This window comes from Rhinoraja longicauda, chromosome 35 (genome assembly GCF_053455715.1).
Source record: "Rhinoraja longicauda isolate Sanriku21f chromosome 35, sRhiLon1.1, whole genome shotgun sequence".
Classification (NCBI taxonomy): domain Eukaryota; kingdom Metazoa; phylum Chordata; class Chondrichthyes; order Rajiformes; family Arhynchobatidae; genus Rhinoraja; species Rhinoraja longicauda.
Window position 1 is genome coordinate 8,827,172 of NC_135987.1, and position 26,636 is coordinate 8,853,807.

Here is a 26,636-nt window from a genome sequence, read left to right on the forward strand (position 1 = left end):
TTAGATTTTTATTCCAATATTATTCGTCGTGCCTTTGGCTATTTCGGTCATCCGTCACTACTCACTTGGTTTAAGTGCATTTTGTGTAATTTAGTTAGAATCTAAGCCAACCCCATGTTTAAAACTAGAGCATGTAATTTGACAAATTTTTGGGGTGAGTTTTGAGACATTTACAAGGGAGGCACAGCGGTAGAGTTGCTGCCTTACAGCACCAGAGACCCAGGTTCGGTCCTGGCACATGACCTGCGTGGGTTTTCTCCGGGAGCTCCGGTTTCCTCCCACACCCCAATGACGTACTGGTTAATTGGCTTGGTAAAATGGTAAATTGTCCCTAGTAGGATAATGATAGTGTGCGGGAATCGTTGGTCGGCGGGGACTCAGTGGGCCGAAGGACCTGTTTCCGTGCTATATAATTAAACCAAACTATTTGATTTACTACCCTGACCATAACTTTCTAAGGTGCAGAAAATAAACCTGATTGAATCAGTGGAAATTTCCACATTGATTATAAAATTATATTCCAGCATTTAAAGAGATTTTTGCCTTTTATTTTGGTTTGCAAATTTTGGCAACTTTATAACCAAAAAAGATTAATTTTGGAGGAGATGTTTAAATATATAGCTCCACATCCATATTCACTGTTCTGAATGGAAAATGTAGGACCCAAAGTGACAATGCTAAAGTTAATGAAACAGCTTAGCTGTTCTTTTGTGTGCCACCTATGCAATATTTTTCTCAGCTACCGAACTCTAGACATTGATCAGTGGAACAAAGTGATTGAGCAATTAGGAACACCAGCCTCCGAGTTCATGAAGAAGTTACAGCCAACTGTTAGGACGTACGTTGAGAACAGGCCCAAGTATACAGGCTACAGCTTTGAGAAACTCTTCCCAGATGTTCTCTTTCCTGCGGACTCTGAGCACAATAAGCTGAAAGGTAATGGAAAGGTACAATTTATAGTGTGTCAAGTGCTATTTTAATGCCTCTGTATGGTTTATGAGAATAAAGTGTGTTGGTTTGGGCCTGTAGTAGAAGTACAACAGGTCGACACGGTGGCGCAGCGGTAGCGTTGCTGCCTCACAGCGCCAGAGACCCGGGTTCCATCGTGACTATGGGTGCTGTCTGTGTGGAATTTGTATGTTGTCCTGTCACCGTATGGGTTTTCACCGGGAGCTCCGGTTTCCTCCCACCTCCCAAAGCTTTGTAGGTTAATTTGCCTCTGTAAATTTCCCCTAGTGTGCAAGATGCAAAAGTGGGAATACACAGGGAATTAGCGTACAGGTGATTGATGGTTTCCTCTCGCATCCCAAAGACATGCTGGTTAATTAGCTTGTGTAAGTTGTCCCTTGTGTGCAGAACTATCGTGCAGGTGATTGTGGGCCGAAGAGCCTGTTCCACGCTGTATCTCTAATACTAAAACTAAAAGAAAACTAAGTAATAGTACTCAAAATTCACAATCTGCAAAGAATGCATTTGAAATGAAAATTTTCTGAATTTTCTTGATGTAATTCCTCAATAGCTTCACCACATTATGTTTAATAGTCAACTGATCCGAATGTTTACTGCTTCAGTTATAGTTGCTGAACCTCCAGGAGTTCAGCTTAATCAGTCTTTATACTTCAGTGGAGAAATCACCAAATATGATGGTTAGTTCAGTTAGTGATCTGAAAGAGTCAAAGGTTGAGCCGTTAATTGCTGATCTACCAGGGTGTCTTTGTGCTATCAAATCTTGAAGATACTGAACAGAAACATAACCCTGGGACCCCCTCTCCCCACCCCAAATCACCACTTCACACGTACTCAAAAACTGACTCCAGTTTGCAAAAACTGGATCCGTCCCCACCCACTCTTCCCCAAGCAGCAAGTCACACCTACTGGAGTTTGCAAAGACTGGCCCTCCCCCCCCCCCCCCCCCCCCCCCCCCCCAACCCCTCTGCAATCACCAATTTGCACATCCTCGCAGAATGACTCCAGTTTAACAATAGAAATTGCGGAGGTGGAGAGGCTATTCAGAAAACAGAAAAGCCAGAAATCTCCCCCTCTACCCTCAAGCTCTGTGCTCAACAACTGGCACCGATCTACACAGACATTTTCAACCAATCCCTGCAAACCTGCACTGTCCCTGCCTGCTTCACGGTCTCCACTATTGTCCATGTACCCAAAAAGACAAGGATCACTGGTTTTAATGACTACAGGCCTGTCACACTTACCTCTGTAGTCATGAAGACCGTTGAAAGACTTGTGCTAGCCCAGCTGATAAACACCACAAACCCCCCTGCTGGACCCCTTGCAGTTTGCATACAGGGCCAATAGATCAGTGGACGACGCAGTCTCTCTAGGCCTGCACTTCATCCTCCAGCACCTGGACCGCAACGGGACCTATGCCAGGATTCTGTTTGTGGACTTTAGCTCTGTATTTAACACCATTGTGCCAGAGCTACTACACTACAAACTCTCCCAGCTGACTGTGCCTGAACCCCTCTGTCGGTGGATCATCAACTTCCTGACGGACAGGAAGCAGCATGTGAGGCTGGGAAAGCACATCTCAGACCCGCAGACCCTCAGCATAGGAGCTCCGCAAGGCTGCGTACTCTCCCCTCTCCTTTACTCTCTCTACACCAACGACTGCACCTCCACAGACTCCTCTGTCAAGCTCCTCAAGTTTGCGGATGACACTACCCTGATTGGACTGATCCAGGATGGGGAGGAATCTGCCTACAGACAGGAAGTGACACAGCTGGCGTCCTGGTGCCATCGCAACAACCTGGAGCTCAATGCTCTCAAGACAGTGGAACTAATTGTAGACTTTCAAAGAGATCCCCCTCCCCTCCCCCACTCACCATCAACAACACCATAGTCACATCTGTGGAGTAATTTAAGTTCCTTGGAACCATCATCTCCAGGGACCTTAAATGGGGGGCCACCATCGACTCCACAATCAAAAAGGCCCAACAGAGAATGTGCTTCCTGTGGCAACTGAAGAAACACAATCTGTCACAGGCAGTGATAGTCCAATTCTATACTGCTATCATTGAGTCCGTTCTCACCTTCTCCATCATGGTCTGGTTTGGCTCAGCCACCTAGCACGCCATCCGGAGGCTGCAACAGATCGTTCGCACAGCTGAGAAGGTTGTTGGCTGCAACCTTCCCCCCATTGACGAACTGTACACTGCAAGGCCCAGGAAGCGAGCGAGCAAGATCATATCATCTCTGACCCCTCTCACCCTGGCCACAAACTCTTCGAAGCACTTCCCTCTGGAAGGCGACTCCGGACTGTCAAAGCAGCCACAGCCAGACATAAAAACAGCTTTTTTCCACGAGTGGTAGTTCTACTCAATAACCAAAGTCTGTAGTCTCTTTTTTGCTCTGGTTTATTTTCACCCACATGTTTAGACCGTAATGTTGTATCCTTGTTGTTTTGATGTGGTTATGCTTTATTCTTAATTGTTAACTGCATGTTTGCGCTGTCATTTATGAGCAGAGCATGACAAATAAAGCTCTGTATTCCTGTATCAAGGCACATTCCTTGTATATGCACATACTTGGCCAATAAACTTATTCATTCATTCATTCATTCATTCAATAAAGGGTTGATGTGGTTTTTATCACCTGTTGTTTCTCTAGTTGAAGGTTCCATAATCAATTAAGCCCTCAAGCATTTGAGTCCTTTCATTTGAAGTTTTCTCTGACAGATATTCTGAGTTTGATTTAAACCCATCCAGGTATAAAAGAAAGGGTCAATGCTAACAGAAAAGCACGTCAACAAGAGTTATGGATGGTCATGCAGAGGGAAATGGGCCCTTCGACACCCAGTATCCATTAGAACATTACCACCCTATCTCATGTTATTCTCCCTACATTCCCATCAACTCTTAGATTCTAGCCCCCTCTAGGGGCAGTTCACAGTGGCTAATTAACCCACTGACCCATACATCTTTGGGGACGTGGGAGGAAACCGGTGCTCCTGGAGGAAACCCACGTGGTCGCAGGATGAACGTGCAGACTCCGCACAGACAAGACAAGAGGATCAGGATCTCTGGTGTGATGAAGTGGCTCTGCCAGCTGAATCACCACTGCCCAACAGATGATCCAACATGCCAGTTTGTAATATTTAATGTATGCCCTCTCTCTCCAAGTAGGTGGTCAAGTCTGTTGTAGGTTTCCTGCAAGCAACCCTTTAATGCTAAATATTTTTTAATCCTTTAAATTTTGATGATTTTAGACAGACTCCCCACCGTAACCACTCAAGATATGTCCATGACTACTTGCAAGTTGCCCCTTTGCTCTTACTGAGCACTCGATTTATGATCCAAAAGCCCCCATGAAAATTGAATTGACACAGCCATCACTTTAAAAAAAATATCATCTTCTCTCCTGTTTGTCCATCCATTAATAATGAAGATGCTTGATAGAGAGAATTTGAATTTTACCTGTTTACTTTGTTGTTACCTTCTCCTAGCTAATAATGATCTATTTGACATTTTCCTCGATCTCCACCCTCTTTGATGTCTCGTTTTCACACCTTACACTTCCTTATCCCTGTATCTCCCCCTCCTCTGACTCTCAGTTTGAAGAAGGGTCTCGATCCGAAACGTCACCCATTCCTTCTCTCCAGAGATGCTGCCTGGCCCGCTGAGTTATTCCAGCATTTTGTGTCTCTCTTCTATTTGAGTTTATCAGCGGTCTTAAAATTTGTTCTTCAATATTTGTCCCGATGTCTTGTGTGAGGGCCTGCTGAGGTCAGAACCGGGAGCTCGACATCCAGAGAATAATATTGTTGCACAGACGTCTACAAGAACAGCTGTGTTGCATAAATAAATGCTTCTGGATTTCCTTTCCAGTTTGCATCCTGTTTGAAAAGTTCAGCACTGACACTAAATTCCCCTCAACTCCTTAAGATTGGGATTAGTCAATTATTAGTTCACGGAAGAACAAGATGCTGGAATCTTGCGAAATTTTTAAAAAGAGTGCAGCTGGAGGAACTCGGCAGGTCAGGCAGCATCTGTGGAGGGAGATGGGTGGTGGACATTTTGGGTCGAGTCCCTTCGTCTAGGCTGGATGAATTCTTGGTTTACCTTGAGTCGTGCACTCTTACTGAAGGTACCTGACTACATATTGTAACACTAGATAAAATAAGAGTTGTGCTATTACAGGACAAATTCTCAGGCATTTGAGAGTGAACAATATGTTATGTTTCCAGTTTATATGAAAAATTGTACAATGAGGCAGCAATCATTTAAATAAAAAGTTTCGGTCTGAATCAGCTGTTAGTGAAATTCGAGGTGATGTCAAATCAATGTAACAGCTTCCATCAAAGCTGGAAACCAAGGTCGTTTGGCCATATTGCCGCTACATTAAAAAAAAACAATCTATCAGATCATTCTTTCCACTTCAATCACCAATTACAGATGTTTGGGGATTTTCTTTGAATCTCTGTGCCTGATTGTTGGCTCACAAAAACATTTAATTGAAAGTCACTTTTTATTGTTTATTGTAAAATTTATATTACACTTATAGATACAGTACCCATTTTGACAATTTGCAAAACTTAACAGGACACCTTTCATTGATCCATGTTCCATACAGCCAAGGATCAAACATGTTCTGTCTTGGTTCGTTGACCCAAATTCATACCACCTTAATTGGTATCAACCTTGGTTCAGTGGAAACAGTCATCCTTCAGTTAGACCATCATGCGTTTAAACTGTGACCCAGTCTTTGTTGCGTAATCTAGGCAACTGGTGCTGCTTTTCAAAGTAGATTTCTCCAGGTCTCATGGATTTGTTTGAAAAGATGCCTTGTGTACATTTCCTGCCTTGTTTTGAAGTATTTTCCTTGCTATGAAACTTAACTGAGAAGCAAGAGTCAAGAGTGTTTCATTACCACGTACCAACAATGGAACAACAAACCTCTTACGTGCAGCACCATAACTGGTGGCGGCATAGCGGGAGAGTTGCTGCCTTACAGCAGCAGGGACCCGGGTTCAATCCTGACCACGGGTGCTTGTCTGTACGGAGTTTGTACGTTCTCCTCGTGACCTGTGTGATCTCCTGGATCTCTAGTTTTCTCCAACACTCCAAAGACGTACAGGTTTGTAGGTTAATTGGCTTGGTATAATTGTAAAGTGTCCCTAGTGTGTGTAGGATAAGTGTTAGTGTATGGGGATCACTGGTCGGTGCGGACTCGATGGGCCTGTATCGGCGCTGTATTTCTAAACTAAACTGGTCTTAACATAGCAGTCAATAATGTTATGAAAGCTGTTAAATTACAGCAAATTAATTTGTTCTAAATTAAAGGAACTTCATGCCATTTTTGTTTAATGCATTATGTGCAGTCAAATATAATTAATGTCTTCAATCACTAATTGCAGCTGGATATATGGTTGAATATAATTAAACAATCACCAATTGCAGGTATTTGGGGACTTTCTTTAGATCTCTGTGCCTTATTGCTGGCTCACAAAAACAATCAATTTAAAGTCACTTTTTATTGTGTTTGTTATAAGGTTTATACTGTGTTTATAGACACACAATTTGACGATGAGCACTACATAACTGGAGAACTCTGTTCTTTGTTACAGCAAGTCAAGCCAGAGACTTGTTGTGTAAAATGCTTGTAATAGATGCATCAAAGAGGATTTCTGTGGACGACGCTCTGCAGCACCCGTACATTAATGTCTGGTATGATCCTGCAGAAGTAGAAGCTGTAAGTATTGAGTCTTTGCACCTGAACACATATTGATCAATGTACATACATAACTTGCAGCCTCAAGTATGAAGCAACCACTCTTAAACTCATCTCTGAAAGCTTTGGGGCGGCACAGTGGCGCAGCGATAGAGTTGCTGCCTTACAGCACCAGAGACCCGGGCTCGATCCTGACTACGGGTGCTGTCTGTACGGAGTTTGTACGTTTTCCTTGTGACTGCATAGGTTTTCTCTGGGTGCTCCGGTTTCCTCGCACACTCCAAAGACGTGCAGGTTTGTAGGTTAATTGGCAATTGTAAATTGTCCCTAGTGTGTAGGATAATGCTAGTGTATGGGGTGATTGCTGACCGATGCGGACTCAGTGGGCCAAAGGGCCTGTTTCCGCAAGGTATCTCTAAAGTCCAAAGTAAAGTCTTAGCAAAATGAGTAAAAAGAAGTCCTGCCTGCAATTCAAAACTGCTTTATTGCAGAAAATATTCAGATATTAGAGATCAGAAAAAACAGTTTAAGCCCAAAAACAGTGTAAGAAAAGAGCAGAAGTTGCCTTGCTGCCACTCGAACCTGATTTATCTTAGCTTTGTCTTTTCTCGTTTTCTGCTTATCCTTAGATTTTCGAACACAAAGGAAATCCATCAGCCTAAGTCTTCAATATCTTCCAGTATTAACTATTCACAAGTCACTGGACAAAATGTACACAGTTAGCAGGCACATTTTCCGCACCAACTCTGTACCTTTTATCCATTTTCTATCCTATATTGCTTTAATTTTCAAGTGTTTGAAGCACTTTGTAAAGTCATCATGCATTTTGCTTTCATTATTGTTTTGATGTTTGGTTTTTAGCAATCCCGTGGACAATATATATAAAAGTACTTAATGACAAATTTGTGTTCGTAATATTCTGAACTCTGAACAGATTGTATCTGTAAGGTACCAATTGGCTTTCTGGTCATTCCTTTTTGCAAAGTCGTGTCTTTGCTCAGAATACTGTTGGTTTCCATACTGTGGTGCAGCATTGACCATTTTGTGGTGGGGACCTTTGATATGAAGGTACATGGATATGGAGAATCTCTATTTTTCTCTTTTTAAAAAAAGACACAAAGTGCTGGAGTAACTCACTGGGTCAGGCAGCACGTCTGGAGAACATGGATAGGTGACGTTTCCCAGAATGTCACCCGTCCATGTTCTCTAGAGATGCTCCTAACTCACAGAGTTACTCCAGCACTGTGTGTCTTATCTTGTAAACCAGCATCTGCAGTTCTTCGTTTCCCCTATATTTCTGTGCATGGTTGCCTCAAAGGGCCAACAAATTTCTACCTTGGCAAGGGATAGTTTCATGGGATACATATGCATCGCCTCTCCAATGATCAGTGTGGAGTTGGTGGACAATGAGGAGATTTATTGTGTTAGGTGATGTGGTGAAGTGGGATGACTTGGAATAGGCAGTCGGAAGGAAGATGCAAGCAATGGACACTGAAGAGCAGAGTCATGGTGCATTTGAACCTGGGTGATTTTTAGTCTTTGTGAGGGAAGCATTTTATCAAGGAGCTGAATAGTAGAAATGGGATGTTCTTGTATACTTACTGCAGCTGGCTGAAATATTAGGACACCTTGAACCAAATCGCCAACCTTAATTCCTCCTTTACAGCATGAATCCTGCACTACAGTGTTTAAATGCACTGAGATAAGCGAGATCAAACCTGATTAACAGCCACTCGCTCGTTGGTTGAGAGAAACTGCTGCACATAAACTAACTGCCTGGTTTATTTACTTAACTTCACTTGGAAAAGTAATTTTACTGGGCGTAAAACATTTTGAGCCACCAAGCTGCTGAGGAAATGCACGTTTTCTTCAAGATGGGACACTTGGGTGTGTTATGTGAAATGCGTCTTCATAGTTAGGCTTGCCATAGCAATGCCACCAGTGATTCAATATTGAGGTAGTCATAATGTTCCAGAAATTAGAAATATCATCTGATCAATGAAACTTTGTGACATGAAAATTCCTCAGTCCCCAACAACATAATGCTGCACGCCAGTGACTGAAACGTCAGCAGTGCTGCTGAATTAATTTTTGCGCACTTTTATTTCCATACTGTGCCATTACATATTGCAAGAAGGAAAATGACAGGTAGGTCCAGGAAGGAAATTGAGTCTTGGGGTGAGAGACAGTCGTTGGGAGTTGGATCATTGGATCATTGGATTGGACTTGGGAGATGATTGAGGTTGGAGTGCCAGCCTGTTAGGGATCGCGTGAATAAATGTCCTTTATTTGTGTGCTACCCAATTAATCCAGTAATGTTATACATGAATAAAATCAGGACATTCGCAAGTCCCAACAGGTAGATTCAAGACAACAAATACCAGAGGAAAGCTAGGAATAGATTTTGATAGATTTATAAAAAATGGAATGGAGATATAAAAGTGTGGCGTGATTGCAATGGACCAGCACGATACGAACCAGCACCTTCTTGCTATCTACTTCAGGTTCCCATTGCCGGTGTGGGACCTGATCACGAAAGCCTTGTTTGACCAATGTTAATAAAAAGACTGCAGGACCATTAAGATCTGCTTATAGTCAGAGTGGCCAGAGACTGTCAAACCTCTGAACACACCCTAATTTAATGATGTCGGAAGGAACTGCAGATGCTGATTTAAACCGAAGATGGACACAAAAAGCTGGAGTAACTCAGCGGTACAGGCAGCATCTTTGGAGAAAAGGAACAGGCAAAGTTTCAGGTCGAGTCCCCTCAAAAAGTCACCTGGTCCTAATTTAACTATGTATGACTTCATTAGGAGCTTGTCTGATGATTTTAAGAAAACATGCCTTTGGTGTAAGTGTGACCTGCAGCTGAAAGTGATCGCCTGTATCTCTGGAGTGCTGCGATTTGCCTCAAATGATTATCATTGCTTTCCACTCTTCAGATTGATTTTTGCTTCCCCTATCTGTTGTGCAAAAAAGAACACTGCTGCTCATCAACTTCTTAGCCAGTCAGTTAATTTAGAAGGACAAATGTGTTGAGCATTCTAACATGAAGTCCATAAAAAATGATTGGATTGGGAGCAGGAAGAAACAGTTTCTGCACAGAGTGGTCCCTTGTTTCTGAACCAGAAATAGAATGTGGTTTAGTGCTGTACATAAAATATTGTTTTTAAGATATTTTTGACAGAAACCTGATTACATAAAAGCTCCACTCCACTGTTCTGTGACATAAATTACAGGCAAGCTAGCTGATTTTGCCGTTGATGTATGGACTCAGTGGCTGGAAGTCAGGCCTAGCCTTGGAGACCATTTGAAGTTGCCTGAGTCAGCCAACCCACGAGTAGCCAAAAGCACCCCACAGCTGCCAGTCTTGAAGTGATTCCAGTTACAAGCCTGCCTTCAACCTGTGTTAAATTAAGAAACGTAGAAATCAGGAGCAGGAGTAGGGGCATTCAGCTTGTATAACGCACTCTATTCTTCAGTGTGTTCTTGACCTATCCATATTTAATACCTAGTTCCTGGTTCTTCCCAGTTACATTGGTCAAGCCCCTCCTTGCCTAAATGTAAAGACTTGGCCTCAGTTGCCTGCTGTATTAAAGAACAGCCCCCGCCCCCAATCTCTGGTTGAAGAAACGTCCCATCTCAATGCTAAATAGAGTCATACAGCATGAAAGAAGGCCCTTTGGCCCAACATGCCCATGCTGACCAAGATGTCCCATTAAAGCTCGTCCCATCAAAGCTAATCGCATTTGCCTGAACTTGCCACATACCCCTCTAAACCTTGTGTAGGAAAGAACTGCAGATGCTGGTTTAAATCGAAGGTAAACACAAAATGCTGGAGTAGCTCAGCGGGTCAGGCAGCATCCCTGGAGAGAAAGAATGGGTGACGTTCCGGGTCAAGAACCTTCTGAGTCTGAAGAAGGATCTCAACCCATTCCTTCTCTCCAGAGATGTTGCCTGATCCGCTGAGTTACTCCAGCATTTTGTGTCAACCTTCCCTCTAAACCTTCCCTATCCATCTCCATATATTCTACAAATGTCATTGTATTACATCTGCCTCAACTACTTCCTCTGGCAGCTCGTTCCATATACCCACCACTCTCTGTGAGAAAAGGGTGTCCCTCAGTTTCCTATTAAATCTTTCCCCTCACGTTAAACCTATACACTACTTCTTGATTCCTCTACCATGGGGGAAAAGACTCTGTGCATTTACCCTGTCTATTTCCCTCATGGTTTCAAACACCGCTTTAAGATCACCCTTTGGCTCCCTGAGCTAGGAATAAAGTCCTATCCTGCCTGACCACCCTTATACTTCAGGCTTTGGAGTCCTAGCGTCAACTCTCTGCACTCTTTCTGGCTTAATAGCATCTTTCTAGAGCAGGGTGATCAAACTGAACGTAATATTCCAAGTGCAGCCTCACCAGTGTCTTGTGCAACTGTAGCATAACATCTGACCTACACTCGATTCCCAGGCTATTGAAGGGCAACAAGCAAAATACCTTGGTCACCCGTGCTCCTAGATCTCTTTGCTCTACGACACTCCCCTGGACCCTACCTTCCCTGATTTGACTTCCTGAAATCCAACAGCTCTCACTTATCTGAATGGTTTAACTCGTATCCTTAGGCTGTGATCCCTGCTGCTGGATTCCCCCACCATTAGAAGTGTCGGTGTTGAGTTTTATAAATGAGGTCTCTCTTTTTTTACTTAACCACAGTAAATAAAACCCCAATCATTCTAATCTCTCTTCCTGTAACGGCCCTGGCAAGCCAGGAATCAATCTGTGAGCCTTGTCTGCACTCCCTCTATATCAAGAGCATCGTTCATCATATAGGGAGACCAGAATGGCACACTATGTGTATGTTTTCACCAAGGCCATGTATAATTGCAGTAAGATATCAATGCTCCTGTATACAATTCCTCTTGCTATGAAGGTCAACATGCCATTCGTCATCCTCACTGCTTGCTACACCTTCATGCTTACTTTCCTCGCAAATCAGTGGGCCAAAGGGCCAGTTTTCATGCTGTACCTCATAAACTAAAGTAAAATAAGCCCCTCTCCAATACGTAAGAATTAATCCAGCGTCTCATGAGTATTGGAACGTAATCACCAAATCAGTCGCTATTCCTGGGGCAGCCAAATTTGGTATTCTGGGATGCAGACTATGAGGTACTGTGGATCTATCAATCCCATTAAAACCCCAGTTAAAATCAAATCCCTTCAGCTTTCCCAGCCAGCTATCCCTAGTAACAAGGAACTGCAGATGCTGGTTTAAACCGAATATACACACAAAAAGCTGGAGTAACTCAACCGGACAGGCAGCATCTTTGGAGAGAAGGAATGGGTGACGTTTTGTGTCGAGACCCGAAACATCACCCATTCCTTCTCTCCATAGATGCTGCCTGTCCCGCTGAGTTACCCCAGCTTTTTGATGTCTATCCCTAGGGCAGAGACAAGTGTGCAGGGGAAGAGTTTAATGTTAGTTTGGTTTAGAGATACAGCATGGAAACAGGCCCCATGGCCCACTGAGTCCACACGGACAGTCCATCTCCCGTTCATATTATTTCTATGTAATCCCACTTTCTCATCCATTCCCTGCACATTCAGGGCAATTTACAGAGGCCAAACACGCACGTCTTTAGGGTGGGTGAGGAAACCGGAGCACCCAGAGGATGTCAATTCTGAAAATATTTTTCTTTTCATGCGCGATACTGAAGTGAAATCAGATCAAATGTCCCATCTTCTCTTTCCCATTTCTCTGCCCCGTTCTCATTCACCCAAACTAAATCTGAGTAGTTATTGTATGTCGTCTTTTCCCCCAGAGCTAGCAATGAAAATCAGTGACTACAGAATGATTTCCGTCCATGAAGCAGCTCAAGTAAAGGCTAATTTAAAGAATGCTCTGTGACCTTCAAATATCAATTCCCAAAGCACTTGTTTCTCAGGCATACAAAGTGTTGCTAAGGTTAAATGTTTCTTTGCCATGGTCGGCAAGGCCATGTTATGTTTATGATTAATGTTGGGTTAACCCAGCACCTTTTACTCTGTGTCTAGTTGTAAGAGATAATTGTGTTCATGTTCTCCTTAGCAACAAGCCTAACCTGTATGTGCTCTGTTGAATTTTAGCCATTATTTTTACTCTTAATCATTGGAGACATTTCTAAACCATTGACCTATAACGTGCTTTCAGTCAAGGCATAGTTCAAGCACTAAGTGAGCAAACCATTACAATCTATTTGAGTTTGTGTATTGTTGAAAGTTCCCTGTTGATCATGGATTTGCCTCACGCGATCACGATTTTTTTTTTCAGCCTCCACCCAAGATCTGTGAAAAGCAACTGGATGAGAGGGATCACACCATAGATGAATGGAAAGGTAACGAGATGTACTCTAAAACTAGGGCTTGAGATGTAATGCTTGGGATATGCATGACCCATGCTTTCTTGACCACCCTCTTTACCTGTGATGGGGGGACTATGTATAAACACTGCTGTAATTTCTACATGGTGAAACCAAAATGTATAAAAATGGCCTTTATTAAAATCTGACAATAGACGATAGGTGCAGGAGTAGGCCATTCAGCCCTTCGAGCCAGCACCGCCATTCAATGCGATCATGGCTGATCACTCTCAATCAGTACCCCGTTCCTGCCTTCTCCCCATACCCCCTCACTCCGCTATCCTTAAGAGCTCTATCCAGCTCTCTCTTGAAAGCATCCAACGAACTGGCCTCCACTGCCTTCTGAGGCAGAGAATTCCACACCTTCACCACTCTCTTGCAAATCGCAAATTGTGGAGTACAGAGGCCAATAAATAAATGATGGGTCTTTATCCCAAACATTATGGAGGGCACTGTACCTAGTTCAGGAAGGTTACTTTGAAGATGAACAATAAACCCTAGTTAATTGCAAGACAATACAGATATAGGTATGTAGGTTAATTGGCTGGGTAAATGTAAAAATTGTCCCTAGTGGGTGTAGGATAGTGTTAATGTACGGGGATCGCTGGGCGGCACGGACTTGGAGGGCCGAAAAGGCCTGTTTCCGGCTGTATATATATGATATGATGATGATATGATAACGATTATTGCATTGTGGTGATTGTGTATTCCTAACATCATTTAATGAATAATTATTCTAAATGTGTCTGCAGAGTTAATATATAAGGAAGTTCTGGAATGGGAAGAAAGAATGAAGAATGGTGTTGTAAGAGGACAGCCACCTTCTTTAGGTTAGTTATTGCAAAAATATTTTAGTGCAATACTTTACACATTTGTGTTTGTGAATCTGCCAGGCCATTAGTGATGAATCATTGTGAATGTACTCCCATATGAATATAGCATAGTTTACTTGAAATTATTGGGGATGTGTCTTGATATTAAAATTGACTTATTGTACTTTAATGGTGCTGAATTCAAATAAAGCTACGACATTTCAACTGAAATAAATGCCCAGCACTGAGAGTCTTAATTTTAAATTTGAGCAAGACAGTGGAAGGGAACCAGAGTGAATGTGATTCATGGAGTCGTACAACATGGCAACGGGTCCTTCGGCACAACTTGCCCATGCTGATGAAAATGTCCCATCTACACTTGTCCCATCTGCCTGCGTTTAGCCTATATTCCTCTCAACCTTTCCTATTCATGACCTTGTCAAAAGGTCTTTACAATTTGTAGAATATGCCTGTGGAAAAGGTTGCCCCTCAGGTTCCGATTACATCGTTCCCCTCAGCTTAAACCGATGTCCTCTGGGTCTTGATTTCCTGGTTCCCTTATGTGGGTAAATGACTCTGTGCTTCTACCCTATCTATTTCCCTCGTGATCATATACACTGCTATAAGATCACCCCTTACCCTCTTGCACGTCAAGGAATAAAGTCCTGCCCAACCTCTCCCTGTAGCTTAGGCCCACAAGCCCTTGCCACATTCTCGTAAATCTTCTCTGCACTCTCTCCAGCCTGACAACAGCAGGATCAAAGCTGAACACAAAGCTCCAAATGTGCCCTCACCAACGTCTTGTACAACTGTAACATAACATCCCAACTTCTGTACTCAATACTGAGTAGGCCAATATGCCGAAAGCCTTCTTGACTACCCTCTTTACCTGTGATGCCAGTTTCAAGGAATTATGTACTGCACTCCTTGATTCCTCTCCCCAGGGCCCTGCCATTCATGAAGGTCCTGCCTTGATTTGACTTCCTGAAATGTCACACTTACCTGCATTAAATGTAATTAACCATTTCTCAGCCCAGTTGCCAACTGATCAGGATCCTGCTGTAGTTTTTGATAACCATCCATGCTATCTACGACAACACCCAATTTAGTGCCATCTGCAGACTTACTAATCATGCCTTGTATATTCTCATCCAAATCGTTGATATAAACTACAAACAGCAATGGGCCCAGCAACGATCCCTGAGGCACACCACTCACTAGTCAGGGCTCTTGGCTGATGTTGAATGAAAAACTTTTTTTATTCCAAAATCCTGGTGCTATGAGGAGAAATGGCTCCCAAGTTGTGGCAGAATTTTCTCTTCAGCTTTCGACAAGTAGGTATGTTTATTCTGATAACCTGATAACTTCCTGCAGATGCTGCCTGACCTGCTGAGTTACATTTTGTATGATCAGTCTGAAGAAGGGTCTCGACCCGAAACATCACCTTCTCTCCCGAGGTGCTGCCTGACCCGCTGAGTTATTCCAGCATTTTGTGTCTAACTCCCTTGCATTTGACCTGTTTCATTATATAGAAGTCACGGCACAATGGCAGAGTTGCTACCTCACCGCACCAGAGACCCAGGTTCAATCCTGACTCTGGGTGCTGTCTGTATGGAGTTTGTATGTTCTCCCTGTGACTGCGTGGGTTTTCTCCAGGTGCTCCAGTTTCCTCCCACACTCCCGAGACGGGCAGGTTTGTAGGTTAATTGGCGTCAGTAAATTGTCCCTTGTGTTAGGATAGAACTAGTGTACGGGGTATTGTTGGTCAAGGCAGACTCAGTGGGCCGAAGGGCCTGTTTCCACTCTATCTATAATCTGAACTAAACTAAACAAAACAATTGCAGCAGGAGGAAACAGTAGGTTAACAAATGAAATGTTACCTATTCATCCTCTCCACAGATGCCGCATGATGCGCTGAGTTACTCAGCATTTTATGTTTTGCTCAGAGTTCCAGCATCAGTAGCTCCTGGCGTCTGCAGGTACACGAGTTTCCTGTTCAATAAACTACATGGTGCAGTACTACCATCTGTTGGAGGCAGACAGTATTGCAGCATTATTCACTTAGGAATGTTCTTAGGCTGTTCTCACTAATGTCACAGACCCAAAATGTAGTTTTTTTCCTCTTTCCAGAATTGCTGTCTGACCTGAGTCTTTACAGCATTTGTTTTTGTTTTTTCATTTTCTATTATATTTTCAGATGGATTGTTTCATTCCTGAATGATTAGTTAAAGATGCTTTTGATAAGGTATCAATTTCCAGTGTTAATGTCCAGGCCAAGTAATTCAGCCTGGAATTCATTTAGTCTTGAAAATCCAATGAACTTCTGTATGCATTTACTGAGCCAGCAACAGTGACAATGGATGACCCTGGGAAGCAAGCAAGCATTATTCAGCTACTAGATCGCTACAGTTTGTACCATTTGTCTCAAAGCATCGAATTTTTGTTTGCAATTAGCCTGCTCAGCAGCTAAGTAAAATAAATCCTATACTTGCAAATGTAAATTGACTGACTTGGGAAAAATACTTATTTTCTAACAATAAGAAATTGTGTGAACCCCAGTTCTTTTTTTTTTCCAAACTATTTGTGACGAGCTTTACTGGAGAGGAGTTTGTGCTGGGACTAGCAGAAAGTCATTCAGCATCAAACGTTAAGGCTGAGGAATGGGCACAGAGAAAGATCATTTGAGGAATTAACACTTCTGCCTCCCCGTGGCCCTCGATCTGATCCTTGAAAGGAACTGGCCACCTTCTGCCAAAGAGGAGTCAGTATCTCCTGAACAAACTACATGGAAATCCCCTTTCCAGTCTTTCCTATCGGTGACCCCGAATGTGGGAGGTGGTTTCCTGTCCAATGAATGTCTATTTGAAACAAGTCGTATATTTGTTGCCAGTTTGATGGTGTCTGTTTGGTACCTGATGCCTCCAAGTTTGGGTCCAGGTATCTTGGGTTATTGGATATGGTCCCCTCTCTCCCCTTCCACCCCTACCCCTCCCTTGGGCTTTACATTTCACTCATCCTGCAGGGATAGGACAAGTTTGGAGGGATATAGGCCAAACACAGGCAGGCGAGACTAGTGTAGATGAGACATGTTGGTCAATGTGGGCAAGTTGAGCCAAAGCGCCCGTTTTCCACACTGTATGACTCTATGACTGACTCCCTTTTGTCTACTTTACACCTCTTCTAATCTTTGTCATTTACTCCACCCAATCAACCCCCTCCCCTGTAAATACCTATTGGTTAAAAAGAAATATGAAAGAGCTTGAGTAGTCAGGCAGCATCTCTAGAGAACATGGATAGGTGACGTTTTGGTTTGGGACCCTTCAATCTGAGCACTTTTATGTAAACTAGCGTCTGCAGTTCCTTGTTTCACCACCTGTCACTTGCCCGTCTTTGTCCCACCCACCTCTATTTTCCAGCTTACACCCCATCTCTCCATCAGTTTTGATAAAGGAACCCAACCCAAAAACATCTTCTGTCCTTTCCTTCCACAGGCACTGCCTGACCTGCTGAGTAAGTTCCCCCAGCACTCCCATTTTGCTCTTGGGTCTATTCTGAAGAAGGGTCTCGACCTGAAATGCCACCTATCCATGTTTTCCGGAAATGCTGCCTGACCTGCTGAGTTACTCCAACATTTTATGACCTTTTGTATATTAACCAGCACCTTCAGTTCTCTATCCGCAATTAATTTCTTTTTTCCAAGTTTGTTCAGCCCCAGCCAACTGCTGCTGGCTCTGCAGAGAAACATACGAAGAACTCCTCTGTTTTGGGTCCAAAAAATATATATTAGTCCCGTTTAAATCATTGGTGCAGGCAATGTGTTTAAAGAGTGTCAGAAATTATCATTATCTGCTTGGCTTCCTGTTATTATAAATCTGTGCTGTTCATGCATTGCCAAGTAACAATATTTCAGCATACCTATCAAATATCACCCTGAATTATTCTTTGATGTGTTGATGAGTGTGAATAGTTAAACTAAAGCAGGAGGAATGTAACAGTTCTGCTGCAAATGTATGTCAACTTTATTCCACTGTTTCATTGCTTCTCCATAGTTCACACAGTTTCCATCATTGTACTATGTTCCCCGTGATCTCGGAGCTGCCACTTATTGTTCTACCGTGGCGCAAATATAGATGGCCGGTTCGTAAGTTTGTAGTGACACCAAAATTGGGAGAGTTGCGGACAGTGAGGAAGGCTGTCAAAGGATACAACGGGACATAGATTAGTTACAGAATGGACAGAAAAATGGTAGATGGAGTTTAATTATGAGCAAGTGTGAGGTGTTGCATTTTGGGAGGGTGAATGTAAGGCAAAAAAGTGTGCAGTTCATGGCAAGACCTTTAACGGCATTGATGAACAGAGGGATCTTGGGGTCCAAGTCTTTAGCTGCCTCAAAGTGGCAACAAGTGGGTAAAGAAAATGTATGATACGTTTGACTTCAAAGGTCGGGGCATTGTATATAGGACTCATGAAGTCATGATGCAGGTTTACAGAAATTGGTTGGGCTGCATTTGAAGTATTGTGTACAGTTCTGGCCACTGCATTACAGGAAGGATATTGTGGCTTGGGAGAGGGCACGGAAGAGATTTACTAGAATGCTGCCTGGATTTGAGAGTATTAGATATAAGAAGACGTTTGGATTGTTTACCCTAAAGTGTCGGCCGCTGAGTGGAGACCTAATAGTATATAAAATTGGAGGGGCATAGAAAGGGTAGACAGTCACAGCCTTTTGCCCAGGGTAGTAATGCCAATGGCTAAGAGGCAAGCTTTATGGTCAGAGGTGGAAAAGTTAAAGGGGTTGTGCAGAACAAGGTTTTTTAAACACGGAGAGTGATGGGTACCTGGAATGCACTGCAAGGGTGATGGTGGCAAGAGATATGGCAGTGGCATTTAAGAGGCTTTAGGATAGGCTCCTGGATATGCTGGGATTGGAAGGGTATGGATCATATGCAGGCACAGTAGATTTATTTAACTTGGCATCATGTTCGGCACAGACGGAGTGAATTTAGAGTGGAGAATGTGGCACTGGTTTTGAGGTTGTTCTGTCCCAGGTAATTGCAAACTCTGAATCTGATATTTAAAACTACTTGGTTATTTGGTCTGCTCAAGAACGATGCCTGAAGCAGCTCAGGGAACGGCTTTCGGTAGAATGACAGCATCTACTGAAGTCAAGCCGACAAAGGGAAAAGGTTCAAGTAGAGAAATGCAGCTGATGCAAAGATGGAACTTTCCCAATAGAGGGATATCAGGAATGGATTAATTAATTCAAAGGGCTTTTAGTTAAATGAAATTTATTTTTTTCTTTGGAATTTGTCAGTCTTGCTCTCCCTCTTGCTTGGGTTGTATTTGATTTTGTGTAAACCTCAAGAGAAAGAAATTGAATATTTAATTTTGAGGAAAAGAAATGCTTATCTATGAGAACAATTTTGATTCGGTGTGAATCTGCAATGGACTCTCGCCACATGCTCTCTGATCTGTTATCTAAAAGGTTTTACCTGACAATTTTCCATTAGTGGTTCTGAGATCCTGCCCGAACAGTCAATTCTGCATAATGGCCCCTTTGGCTATTTTTGAAGGATGATCATTTTCATGATTTTTTTTAAAATTTGGTGATCCCATAAGTAGTGACCTTTGAGTGATTAATAACAATAAATTTCACGATTCTGGGAAAGAACTGACGGAAAAGGGTGTGGGAAAGAACTGCAGATGCGGGTTTAAATCGAAGGCCGATACAAAATGCTTGAGTAACTCAGCTGGGCAGGCATGCGTCTCTGGAGCGAAGGAATGGATGACGTTTTGGGTCGAGACCCTTCTTCAAACTGAAAAGAGTAATGAGGCTGATTGCATTTGAACATGTGTAGTTTCAAAATGTAACACTTTAAAACAAAGGATGTGCATTATTATGGCTGCTTATGGCCAAATTGAGCTCAAAGCTGCTTCCAAACAAACTACCTCATTGTTGGCACCAAAGAAACCATATTGAGCAGGAAGCAAAGTGCTGGAGGAGCTTGATAGGTCGGTGGAGTGAAATGGTCAGACAACGCATCGGGTCGGGACTTATCTTACCAGCCTGAAATTTCTTCTCAGACCACTGTTACTTTGTTTAAAGCCATTGACAAGACTTGCACCAATATCTGAGCCAGTTTAGTTTAGTTTAAAGATGAAGTGCGGAAACAGGCCCTTCGGCCCAACGAGTTCGCGCCGACCAGCGATCCCCGCACACTAACATTATCCTGCACACACTAAGGACAATTTACAATTATACCAGCCGATTATCCCACAAAACGACGTCTTTGGAGTGTGGAAGAAAACCGAAGCACCTGGAGAAAACACACGCAGGTCTTGGGGGGAACATACAAACTCCATACCGACAGCACCGGTGGTCACGCTCGAAGCTGGGTCTCTGGCGCTATACGGCAGCAATTCCACCGCTGCACCACCACGCCACCTGGTGGAAAAGTAGAATATCAACAGCTGGAACAATGGGAAGTCCCTATCCTTCTGGTAGCTGGGAGCAATAACATCTAGAGCAGTGGAAATCCTTATCCTTCACTCCTCTCTTACAGGATGTGTTGCCTGAATTTGTACCTCTGGTGACAGAAAAGGACTGGTTTCCAAAGTTATCCACATTTCTTTGCTAAGCATGAATGGTTTTATAGTTTGTCGGTTTCAATTGCCACAATGTGGTTTTGATCTATTTATATTGTGCAATTTACTTTTATTGATGTGGTCGATTCGCTCATTTGTAACGATGTGGAAAAATGACCCCTCCCCGCCATTACTAACTGTGTTTCCTTATTTCTCATAGCACAGGTGCAGCAATGATCAATGGTTCTCATCATCCATCGTCATCTTCATCTGTCAACGATGTATCTTCCATGTCAACAGATCCAACACTGGCCTCAGATACAGACAGCAGCCTCGAGACATCAACAGGACCTCTGGGCTGCTGCAGATGACTAGCCTTCCTCTCTCTGGGTTCTTACTGTTCGCGCTGAATGATAGAGAGGGTAGACCAGCTTTTAAAAAGCTCTAATTGCATTTTAATTTTATTGGAATCGGTTTGCCATAGAAATATGACTTTGAATTCTGTTGGATTTTGACACAGTAACTTAAACACAGCAACGTTTAGTGTGGGGCCACAGCCCTAAAGCATGACTTGTACATTTGTAAAGGACTTGCATTTAGCATCACTACATTTAAGTCTGTTTTGGAGGAAGAAGGGTCAGAAAAACACAAATAAGCTCCGGCTTCCAGTCCGTTGAGGAGCAGCTTAGTTAGGCTACGTGTCACTGTCGCATGATATGATCTCTGCCCTTTGAGTATTCTGGGAACTTCCCGACTCCACTTGGCTAACTGCTAGTCGTGGACTAGGTCGATAAGTTACCATGTTTCACGACCGGATTGCCAGTGTCCATCATAAATTCTGGTTGACTGTGGCTCGCCTGCTTACACATCCAAAGCTAAGCCCGAGTGTGTTTTAAATTTTGATTCAGCCATTTTGAGTCAGGCTACTGTGCACAGAGTTAGGAATAATGACTCCAGTAAGAACAATCTCCTCTCCATGCTCAGGGCAGTGCAGGGGAGCAGAATTGAGAAGTGAACACGTGGTTTTGGGAAGATTAGATATCACAAGACTGAATGAGTGTTTTATTTCTTGAACGAGTGCCAGCTCTGAATTCATTGTAATACGATCACATTGCCCCTAATGAGCTGTTCTTTTCTAATTACAAGTATTTGGTTTAATTCCTTTCTATTATTCCAGTTCACAGTGCAGAGTGCCCAGCAATAAAAAAAAATAGTTTAATTTGTAGCTGAGCTGGCTTTTCCTAACACAACTTGACAAAAACAAGTTAACTTTGACGAGAATCCATGGAGTAGTGTTATATTCCAGGCAAACATAAGATCTGTCACTTATAAAGTGCACCAGGTCTCCAGAGGTTTTTAAATAATTGATGAACTACCTCACACAATCAGTGTATGATTTCAAGGACGTGCTGCCCACTTTCTTACCAGCCAGTACAATATGGAACGTAACTTAATTTATTTCTGTTGTTAAAGAAGTCTCTGGTCCCATCCCCAGAAGTTAGCCAAGTTCACAGCTGAAACCGTCACCTCAGAGGAAATATTGTTCTACCTGTACTTTGTTAGAGAAATGTTTAATGTGTTTGTATATTTGTTTACTCATAGTCAACGTGCAATAATATTTGCAAATTGTGATACAAATTTAATTGTAAAGATGGAAATAGCTGTGGTGTGGTATACCTATTTTTGAGGACGGTGTGGGGATGTGAAGGGGATTGCAGTGTTTTCTTCCCGCATAATGAGTAGCACGATGGTAATGAGTGCCATGTTGGGTCGCTGAGGGCACCCTGTCTGGGTTAGTCTTTTTAGTGCATATAGGTTGAATGATGTTCTTGCCTCCCTCCTCAATATTTCTGCCCCCTGCTCCCCACCCCCTACTAAATGGGGATATCCAGCGTGTACTGTTGGCATGTCTGAAACAGAATGGATATTATATATTAAACTAATAAATAATATTGGGTGGCACGGTGGCGTAGCGATAGAGCTACTGCCTTACAGCGCCAGAGACCCGGGTTCGATCCTGACTACGGGTGCTGTCTGTACGGAGTTTGTACGTTCTCCCCGTGACCTGCGTGGGTTTACTCCGAGATCTCCGGTTTTCTCCCACACTCCAAAGACGTACAGGTTTGTAGGTTAATTGGCTTGGTATAAAAATGTAAAATTGTCCCTAGTGTGTGCATGGTCGTGCTAATGTGCAGGGATCGCTGGTCGGTGCGGACTCGGTGGGCTGAAGGGCCTGTTTCCGTGCTGTATCTCTAAACTAAAATCATGGTAATGTTCATTTTAACAAACCCCATTCGTCCTACTAGTTGACTGTGTATGTACTGAAAACAGCTCTCTTGAGTTTCATAACAAAATGGAATGATTTATTTCATATAATGAGTGCTCATGTAATAAGTGTAGCTTAATGGGTTCATGGGATGTTCAGTGGTAAAACAATCTAACGTGAGCAATTTCCCAGAGCGCAGGATAACTTACAGAGTCTCTTAACCTTCGCGTTCAAAACAGCTTCTGAAATAGTAACTCCTTCTATTAAAGATTCTCTCAACCACCCTGAACACAGTCAGAGCTTAATCCTTTTGTGCTAGAAATGGATCTATAACACTGGTGATCAGAGGTGGGGGATAAGATGTAAATACTTCTCTGCTTCTCCTGATTACAGTCGGTTTAAACACAAGTTCAATCGTTTTGAGGATTTCATGAAAATGTTCTGCCCGTCATAATTTACTGGCATAATTTAATAGAACTCTGAAATTCGAACCAGGCTGCAAAGTAGATGCTAACTTCAGTTTTATTTTTAACCTATAGATTTTGATAATTATTTAAACATGAAGCTCAATATATCACACTGTTTGGGCATCACAACTGCTCACCAGCCTCCTTGGTGCAGTGAAATTATTCGCTAAATTATGGTTTACAAAGAAGGAAAATATAAGTGCTGGAAATTATCCGCACAAAAATAGCAACAAAAAAGAAGTCAGTCAGCAGCTGAAAGTGAAGCTGGTTAAAGCTTGTCACCACATTCAGCTATCAACATAAAAATGGAAGCCATTCTATTCACGGAGTTCACTATCCTGTTCTGAATTTAGCAGTGTTTCCATTACAGTTTGTTTCAAACCAAGAGATCACAAAAATATGCTGCAGTGGTTCTGAGTGTTGTGTGTTTTACATTTAAATTACTACTTGAAAACAAAATGTCTTATCCTGTTCGTCAGTGTTTATTCTCCTCTTTCCCTCTCTCAGTGAAAATCACTCTCAGCATTTTCCTCATAATTTAACTCTGTGTATGTGTGTGTGTGCGTGTGAGATACACAAATAATTATGCTGTCGGTGCCAAATTTGTAAGGGGGCGGAAGAAATGGGTTCTTTTCACTGTAATGCATACAGAAAATTTGTCATTCAGTCACATATTATCCTCTCTCTGGATTAATTCCTACAGTAAGCTTTTTTTTTATACCCACTGTGACCCTCAATAGTCCCAACATTTTACGTGCAGCTACACTTTGTGAATTTGTATTTCATGCTTTGTCGATGCTCCATAATCTTCCAATACGGGAAAAATAAATGTTGGAAGTGTAACTCTCTTGGGTCTGACGTGTCTTGTCTGGGTGGATGGGACAGTGGGAACATTGGCAAGAGGAAATGATCAAGTCTGAAGAAGGGTCTCGACCCAAAACATCAGTCATTCCTTCTCTCCAGAGATGCTGCCTGAGTTGCTGAGTTGCTCCAGCATTTTGTGTCTACCTTCAAAATGATCGAATGACTCTGTTTCCCCCAAGGAGGTTCATTTCTTCCACTGGGATAGTCGTAAAATTGCTGCAGTCGTCCCAGAATTAGCAGACCTTGCAGTCTGCTTGCCTGCCCCTTCCTGCCCCATATGTGGAAGATTCTGGGGGCTTCACATGGGGTCTCATCAACCACCTCTGTCCTTATGGACAGCCTCCGTAGGCGGGATCGAACCAGGGACTCCGACACTGCAAATGCTGCCCTGGAGGGAGAGGTTGAGGAGTTGCATTACTTATCAGTGCCAATGTCACAGCTGGACTGAGGTGATGTGGGTAGAGCTAAAAAAATAACAAGGGGACACTCACTGATTAGTTTAAAGATATAGCATGGAACAGGCCCTTCAGCCCACCGACGCCAAGCTGACCATTGATCACCTGTCAATGTGTGTGTAGTTCTATCCAACACACCGGGGACAATTTACAGCAGCCAATTAACCTGCAAACCTTCACGTCTTTGGAAAGTTGGAGGAAACCGGGGCACCAGAAGAAAGCCCACACAGTCAGAGGGTGAACATACAAACTCTGTTGTGTACAGACTTCACCCGTAGTCAGGATCGAACCCGGGTCTCTAGCGCTGTAAAGAAGCAACTGGATTATATGATCGCCCTTCCACTAGCCAGTGCGAGATAGAGGAACGGATATGAAGACAGATTTTAAAAATATGTAAAAGCAACAGGTTAACTTAGTGGGTGACTATAATCATTAATATTGAATGGTACTTCCTCAGCGCAAAGGGCCTAGACAGTGCAAAACTGGTCAGGTGTATTTAAAATGGTTTCTTGAAACAGCTTGTGGATGGGCATGGGAGGGGGGAGTCCATACAGAACCCTGTGTTGGGAAACGAGGCTGACCAGGTGAAGTGGCAAACATTTACATTATTAGGCAGGAGATGGACACAAAATGCTGGAGTAAATTAGCAGGACAGGCAGCATCTCTGGAGAGAAGGAATGTGTGACTTTTCAGGTTGAGACCCAAAACGTCACCCATTCCTTCTCTCCATCAATGCTGCCTGTCCCGCTGAGTTACTCCAGCACTTTGTGTCTATCTTCGGTGTAAAGCAGCATCTGCAGTTCCTTCCTGCACATTATTAGGCAGGAGCTTGATGAGTTAATTGGGGGCAGCTGTTACTGGGTTAGTCCACATCAGACATGTGGACCTCGTTTAAAGAGCAGCTGATCAGAGTTCTGGCATATTCCAGCAAGCAGCAGGAGGAACAAGCAAGGTAAGGAAACCTCTGATGTTGAGAGACATTTGGGCAAAGAGGAAGAGGAAGAGGAAGAGGAAGAGGAAGGTTTAGGCTGATTAAATCAGACATTGCCTTTGAAGAATATTAAGGAAGCAGGAGGGACCTTAAACAGGGAATGATGAGGCTGGGAGAGACAATGAAGTATGATTGTCAGGTTGGATTAAAGAGTGTCTCAAAGCATTTTCTACATACATTTAAAAACAAGAGGGTAGGGCCACTGAAAGATAAAGGGAGGAGGGGAGGGGGTTGTGCTTGAAGTCATAGTGTGCAGGCAAGGTGCTAAAGGAGTAGTTTGCATTGTCCCCTGAGGAGAAGGACTTGGAGGGCAGTGAACAGTATGGGGTATAGACATGCCAAAACATTCTGACATCAAAGAGGTTGTGGTGTAGGGTCTCTTGAAGAGCATTAAGATAGATTAGTCTCCAGGGCCTGATGGAATCGATCCCAGTTTATTGAGGGAGGCAGGAGAGGTGAATGATAGGACCTTGACAAAGATTGTTGTATCTGCACTAATCACACGTGGCCAATGTTGTTCCTTTGTTTGGGAAGGGAAGTAGGAATAATCCAGGAAGTTGTAGACCGTGAGCCTCGCATCGATGGTAGGAGAACGTTTGGCGAGGGTTCTTTGGGATAGGATTTACTTACACAGCGAGTTGGCTTTGTTTTAATTGATTCAAATAAGCTTTTACGATCAGCTAGAATGGGAGATAGACACAAAGGGTCACAAAGACACAGTGGGACAGGCAGCATCCCTGGATAGAAGGAATGGGTGATGTTTCGGGTCGAGACTCTTCTTCAGACCATTCTGAAATAGGAGTTCTGTTGATGGGAATGTTGTGCATGAGGAAAGTTTAGTTTAAAGATACAGCGTGGAAACAGGCCCTTCGGCCCACCGAGTCCGTACCGACCAGCGATCCCCGCACACTAACCCCGTCCTGCACACACTTATACCACGCCAATCAACCTACAAACCCGTGGAGTGTGGGAGAAAACTGAAGATCTCAGAGAAACCCCACGCAGGTCACAGAGAACGTACAAACTCCGTACAGGCAGCACCCATAGTCAGGATCGAACCTGGGGCTCTGGCGCTGTAAGGCAGTGACTCTACCACTGTTAGTACTGTTAAAGCA

General features: G+C 43.2%; 1 protein-coding gene across 5 annotated transcripts in view; it reads left to right on the forward strand.

Annotated features, from left to right (window-relative positions):
• LOC144609983 (mitogen-activated protein kinase 8) overlaps nucleotides 1-24,054 on the forward strand; it is an 81,877-nt gene extending 57,823 nt beyond the window's left edge. For 4 of the 5 annotated variants that reach the window (XM_078428402.1, XM_078428399.1, XM_078428401.1 and 1 more), the window contains exons 8-12: nucleotides 754-936; nucleotides 6,581-6,705; nucleotides 12,994-13,057; nucleotides 13,834-13,911; nucleotides 20,704-24,054. In XM_078428402.1, coding sequence (XP_078284528.1) covers nucleotides 754-936; nucleotides 6,581-6,705; nucleotides 12,994-13,057; nucleotides 13,834-13,911; nucleotides 20,704-20,849 — 596 coding nt within the window. In that variant the 3' untranslated portion in view covers nucleotides 20,850-24,054. Of the gene's footprint in view, nucleotides 1-753; nucleotides 937-6,580; nucleotides 6,706-12,993; nucleotides 13,058-13,833; nucleotides 13,912-20,698 lie in introns of all 5 variants that reach the window. The other variant, XM_078428403.1, reaches the window with a different exon arrangement.
• Nucleotides 24,055-26,636: the final 2,582 nt, after the last annotated feature.